The sequence below is a fragment of the Photinus pyralis genome, unplaced genomic scaffold, assembly GCF_008802855.1.
Source record: "Photinus pyralis isolate 1611_PpyrPB1 unplaced genomic scaffold, Ppyr1.3 Ppyr1.4_LG4, whole genome shotgun sequence".
In the NCBI taxonomy this organism is placed as follows: domain Eukaryota; kingdom Metazoa; phylum Arthropoda; class Insecta; order Coleoptera; family Lampyridae; genus Photinus; species Photinus pyralis.
Window position 1 is genome coordinate 14,548,758 of NW_022170511.1, and position 6,459 is coordinate 14,555,216.

The following is a 6,459-nucleotide window of genomic DNA, read 5'->3' on the forward strand; positions in this document are numbered from 1 at the left end:
TTTTTTTCTGATGTTATTTGAACATATACAAAAAATAAAAAAAAAACAATTTCTCAATGTCACTTTTTGAGCTCTACAAGACAAGAAAAATAAAAACTAATAAAAAGAATGAAAATGAATTTTTCTGGCATATCTTTGGAAGTAATTGGAATTTTCTGAATTTCTTTTAAGTAATTACTCTTTAATTGCGCAACTTTTCCCTAATTTGACCATCTTCGTATCTTCTCTGCCTCTATGGTTTCCCGTTTCCGAGATCCCCATGGTAGACCTTATCTTGGACACAGTGCATATCTTAACGTCAATTGCTGTAGCAATTGCATTCGTTTTCCTTCTCGCTTATTAGCATAGATAGAGAGTTGGTTAATGGACAAAAATGATCCTGGAATCCTAAAGAAAATCAAGAAACAAAATTTGCCCCCTATATAAAGTTTTCTAAATATGACGAAAAATAACATAATTGACGTTTTTGATTTTTGGCTTTAAAATCGTTATTTGGGGAGATATTTATAAACTAAGTTAGATTCAGGTTGTTAATTGATATTGCTTTTGTTAAATGTCACTCAAAATGTTTTTTTTTTAATTTTGACCTTATTTTGATTTTTTTATAAACCTGTTAAAATCGTTATTTGGGGAGATATTTATAAACTAAGTTAGATTCAGGTTGTTAATTGATATTGCTTTTGTTAAATGTCACTCAAAATGTTTTTTTTTTAATTTTGACCTTATTTTGATTTTTTTATAAACCTGTTATACATTTTTGAAATCAGGATTTTTTTCTCATTTCCATTATCTAAAAGAACAGAAATCGTTATCTAAAGAAAGTCTTTTTAGATTTTAATTCTCTCCCCGAATAACTATTTTAAACCCTAAAATCGGGAATGTAAATTATGTTATTTTTTGCCATATTTAGGAAACTTTAGAGAGGGTGTAAATTTTGTTTGATTTTATTTAGGCATAACTTTAGGATCATTTTTGTCCGTTTAACCACATCTAAGTATGCTAATAAACGAGATTTCTGTACCTTACCCGAAATTGGATACAACCTGTATATTAAATGATATTTTTCAAAATTTTGAAATGGCATGTTTCTACCGTCAGCCATTTTTATTGATTGGTACTGGCTGCCATGCAATAAAAACAAAATCTTCATGAATCTATGCCCTAACTATTTAAAAGCCGTAAAAAATAAGGTTTTTATTTTTGGTTCATGGATAAAAGTAAAAAAATTGTGATACATCAATGTAATCAGGAAAGATAATGCAAAAAATTGACGTTAAAATAATACAGTGTGTTGCATTTAAAAAATACGAACTTTGGATCAAATCTCAGAAAGGATGGGAATAAAAAATTTTTTTACTATTCAACTGGATTGTACGTAAAAATATCTAGAATGGTCAATTTTACCCTTTTTCCATCTTACATGGACAGTAAGATACGATAACCCAAAAAGTCAAACTTTTCGTTTTCACTCTGTATCTCAGAAACAAATGTAGCTACATTCATTCTGTTTGTGGTATTAAAAGTTTCACAAAAAAGTGGAGAAAACCGCAAGTCTCTATCTTTAAACACAACTGAGAAGTATTTACACTTTTGATGGAACTGTACTCAGCCCTGTCCTGGCGAATCATGGGGTGGTGAGTGGCCATTTAGGTATCACAGTCGCAATGGAGCCATGGACTGTAGAACAACGTGTGTTTACCTACGATTCGCAAGCTAAAAATAATGACTCAGTGGATGCATGATTTTTGCTGTCACATCAACGTTGGCTGTTCGTGTACCACCTAATGTTTTTTCATCATAATTTTGTTCGTGGTTCGAAAACTTCTAACCCATTTCATAATTGTTGGCCAATGTTTAAACTTTAAATCATTGCGAAAATCACGCTCACAATTATACAGGGCTGGTCATAGAGACGTGGCACGCCAATATTGCATTTTTTAAATATAATTCTTGTCTCAATTAGTCAATTTTACATTGTACATTATGCCTCTCACAAATTTGCTTAAAATTGAGAGAAGAATTGAATTATAGAATAATATATAGGATGTTTCATTTAAAAAAATGGAATTTTGGTGACCAACCCTGTATAATTAAAATTATTACTGTCTAGTAGGCATTTAAGAACCCTAAAATTTTCTTATAAAACTTTTTTCGATATTTTGTATATTTTCTCCAATAATCAACAGTTTCCACACTTATCAGCGACCTTGTATACATTCTGAATAAACTCGTAACATAAACTTAGGTAGCTACACACCTTGAAGAAATTGTTGTACAGTGGAGGAAAAAAAGGAATATTAACAAAAGCTTATCCATAAAATTTCAAGTCAGTATATTTAAATGAAATTTTGACTAAAACCATCAGATAATTTTGTGCGCATAAGCAAAGCAAAATTTGCTTCTAATAAAGTAGCATTAGTTCCTGAATGTAGAAGACTGGCAAAAGTGTGATAGGTGTGTGATTTCTATATTTTTCCGAAATACAGATTTAAAGAAAGCCGTTTCCGACCTTGCAAAAGAGGAGAACAAAATAAAATCGGACAAAATCGAAGTTGATCAGAAGTGCAAAACGTACAACGCACAGATTAATGAGCATAAGGGACAGATTCACGGTTATAGGTCGAAGGTGAGTTAGTGCTAAATTATGATTGTTGCGCAATGTTTTGCTTTGCAGTTGGCTCATTTGAAGCTTCAAGAGATACCCGACCAAGCCACAGAGGAATTGAAGGAGTTTACGCAAGATGAGCTAAAAGAGAAAAACATTGGGAATATACAGCGACAATTGACATTCCAAGAGAATCAAATTAAAAGTGCAAAACCTAATCTAAACGCAATAACAGTAATTTCAACTACTGATCCTATTGAAGTATTTTATCTGTTTTTAATTGTAGGAGTATCGAAAGAAACAAATGATATTTATTGAAAGATCAAAAGAATTAGATGAACTTTCTCAAAAGAAGGCTAAAGTTAAAGAGGCGTTAGATAATGTTAGACAGAAAAGGAAGGAGGAGTTTGCAACCGGATATAATATTATTCGATTAAAATTGAAGGAGATGTATCAAATGATTACTTTAGGAGGAGACGCCGATTTTGAATATGTTGATACATTTGATCCATTTACGGAAGGTATTCAATTCAAGTGAGTAGTCACTTATTGTCTGGTGTGGTAGGGTAGTTGCTGCCTTAAACGCCCTACTGGTTTTACTGGTTATTTTTATGGAGTATTGGGGTTTGGAGTTCTTTTTTACAGAGCTGCTAACTTTTTTGAATATGTGTGTCTACACAATGGCATTTTGGATGCTTGTATTTTTTATTTTTAAGGACTCGGTGTTATAAATATGATCACCTTATAGCTTTGGCCCCGCCCACTTGAAACTGATTTCAGTAATATAAATACATTAGTTACTGTAAATATGTCATTTTAGTGTACGTCCACCGAAGAAATCGTGGAAAAATATATCAAATTTATCCGGCGGCGAAAAGACGTTATCTTCATTGGCATTAGTATTCGCTTTGCATTATTATAAACCGTCTCCCTTATACGTGATGGACGAAATTGATGCAGCTCTGGATTTTAAGAATGTTTCCATTGTGGCAAATTATATTAAAGTAAGTAATAGAATCATGTAAATGAAATTACATTTCTCAATTACTAGGAACGAACAAAAAATGCGCAATTTGTTATCATCTCCCTAAGATCCAATATGTTTGAGCTGTCCGATCATCTAATTGGTATATACAAAACCTTTAACTGCACTAAGTCAATTACTATTAATCCAAGAGTGTATGATAAACCGAAGCAAACCGCCATGATTCCAGAACCACAGCAAAATGGTAATGATGATATAATCGAAACACCACAAGGAGTTGCTTCCGAAGACAAGGAAGTTGAAAATGAACCAAATGAAATTGAAATCAATGGGTCACAAATGGAAGTTGATGAATAATTTATTATCGAATTTTAATAATGTAAAGATTTTTATATTTTTCTAATAGAACAGTGTTAATTACTTCTAGGAAAAGTTTTTCTTTCTTAGCACTGATAAAGAATGTAGTGGTTCATTTTTTCTGCAAAGGAGTGTTTTAATCATGTCTAAACGTTGTAGGTATGTGTTTAGTTTATTACGACTATCTTCCATGGTCATTGACATTTGTGAATATTCTGTAATTCTTACAAATTTTGTTTGAAATGTGGTTAGGATTCAGATAGTGATTTGGTCATTTTGAAGTTAGCTTCATACTCTCTGTATTTATGCATCTATCTGTTAAGGAGGATGTGATAGGTACTCTTCCGTATCATAAATTGAGCCATAAGAAAAGCTAATCTTCTATTGAGAGACCAGGATAGACATTAGTTGTTTGACTGACTTTCCAATTGCAGAGGAGTTTGCAAAATCGGAAAGGGCATATCCCAAAACCTATTCAAAGACGTGCCACCAATCTTTGTAACTCTTATGGTTGCTGAGAAAAAAATTAAAGAAGAAATGCAAATTTCACCACTTTTAGAGGGTGGTTCCTAAACGAAACACAGTGTACTCTTGGTTTATTTGGAAAAAGTGCACCCTATTTTTTGTTCATACTTAACACCCTGTATAGTCGCATGATAGGTGTCCTGTGATTATATAGAAAATCCTATTTTTGAACATGATCCATCATTCCTCTAAATGGGATTAAGTGATATCAAAGATTAAGAAAATTGGATTTCAAAGCCTTCCCCATACATTTACAAATGTATAGGGAAGGCTTTGAGATCCGATTTTCTTAACTTTTGACAAGAAATCTTATATAAAATAACTTTTCTTATCTACTTAGTCATATACAGGGTGTTCCTTAAAGGCATGCTAATATTTTAAGGACGCCATATTGGGGCCAAATTCCGAGTGAATAAAAGTCAATTTTTTCAGGTTTTTATTATAATGACTGTTTTTCATATAAAGACGGAAAATTGGAAAAATAAAACCCGCATTTTTTTCAATAATCTGCGATGCCATGGAATTTTCTAAAACAAAAAGATATTCAGTTATCAATTTACAGCAGTTCGAAATGGATTTTATGATAGACTTGGTTACTGTCTTGCAGTTAATGGCGACTTATTCGAACATTTATTGTAAATTGTTATATTAGGAAACCGTTTTTAGTAATTTGGTCTTTCTTTATGTTGAATTCGCTGTTTTAAATATAATACTTTTTGATATAAATTGATTTGTTTTATAGCAGACATTCCATGGCATGACGGATATTGGCGTAGTTTTTTTATTATAAAATTCCATGGCATTACAGATTATTAAAAAGATGGGAGTTTTATTTTTCAAATTTTCCGTCTTTATTATGCAAAAATTACGGTTGATTGACGTAAAAAAAATTTTTCTACAAAAAACCTTAATACATTTTTGCTCTAAAATAATTTGGGGAGCCAATAATCGCATGCTATTTTACATTGAAATTCCTATGATGCGTTACGCAACTCACCACCCTGTATACAGTGTCCCCCCGGATGGACTGAACAAGAGGTTGGAGGATACCACATTGAATAAAATAAAATGTTCCTCTTAAGCTCTAAGGTGTCTTTTTTAACCTGATTTGCTTATCAGGTTGCCATGGAAGATACAATGATAGTCTGATTTAATCAAAAACATGCAACTTAGAAAAATTTCCGCTGTAGATTTTGCGTTTTTTGTAATTTTCTCAGCTGCTAAAAGGAACATCTAGATTTTTATTTCAGAATAGGTGGTTTTGAATCAAGCAAAAATTTTTATAAAGAATGACATTTTTGCGTAAAGTTAAAATTAAAATTTTTTTCCCTCTTGTTGAGTCCATCCGGGGACACACTGTGTGTATACATTCGTATACTGTGCCAGTACGGCGGCAAATGTTTCTGGCTACTGACGTCACGCGGGGTAGTCTCGCGCACAGATACCTACGTTTTCTTGCTTCGCGCCGACCCTTGATTTTAAAGTGCTTACAGCGGACGTAAATATTAATATTTCACCCAATTTTTTCTGATCGTTTTTTTAATAACAAAATCTCGATTTCAGTTAAAATAAAAAATGTCGAACCTGCCCATTGACGTTTGTTAATTTATAGGTTGACAGTCTCATCGGACAACTTTGAACAGACTCGTGAAACTCACATACTCAGGCGATGCCCTTGGCCATATTTATTATTTTTCATTTTTGTTAATAATAGTGTACCGGGTGACCCAATAAGACTGTTCCTCGGCCATATCTCGAGAACCGTTCGTCATATGACTTAGGGGTAAAAAAAATTATTGGGTAAATCGGTCATGAAGAATCACTGGAAAATATTTTCAAGTTCCAAAAATGACCACCAACAGAGGGCGTAACTGGCATCTTACATTTTTAAATTGCATTTTCTATAAATTTTGCATAATAAACTAAAAAAATTGTTTTCCGATTTTTAAAGAGAACCAGTTTATCTATCATTTTCGTAAAAACAAAA

The 6,459-nt window shown here is 32.3% G+C and overlaps 1 protein-coding gene across 1 annotated transcript; it reads left to right on the forward strand.

Annotated features, from left to right (window-relative positions):
- Positions 1-2,378: 2,378 nt before the first annotated feature.
- LOC116168751 (structural maintenance of chromosomes protein 4-like) lies at positions 2,379-4,012 on the forward strand. The gene is made up of 5 exons (XM_031484727.1): positions 2,379-2,626; positions 2,675-2,839; positions 2,892-3,139; positions 3,426-3,609; positions 3,657-4,012. The coding sequence occupies exons 3-5, from the start codon at positions 2,910-2,912 to the stop codon at positions 3,945-3,947; spliced, it is 705 nt and encodes a 234-aa protein (XP_031340587.1). The 5' UTR covers positions 2,379-2,626; positions 2,675-2,839; positions 2,892-2,909; the 3' UTR covers positions 3,948-4,012.
- Positions 4,013-6,459: the final 2,447 nt, after the last annotated feature.

Bases quoted from the DNA above. Each gene is read 5' to 3' on its own strand.
- LOC116168751 (XM_031484727.1), top strand. From the start codon at position 2,910: ATGATATTTATTGAAAGATCAAAAGAATTAGATGAACTTTCTCAAAAG. The intron at 3,140-3,425 runs GTGAGTAGTCAC...ATGTCATTTTAG, and splicing joins ACGGAAGGTATTCAATTCAA to TGTACGTCCACCGAAGAAAT. The intron at 3,610-3,656 runs GTAAGTAATAGA...CTCAATTACTAG, and splicing joins TTGTGGCAAATTATATTAAA to GAACGAACAAAAAATGCGCA.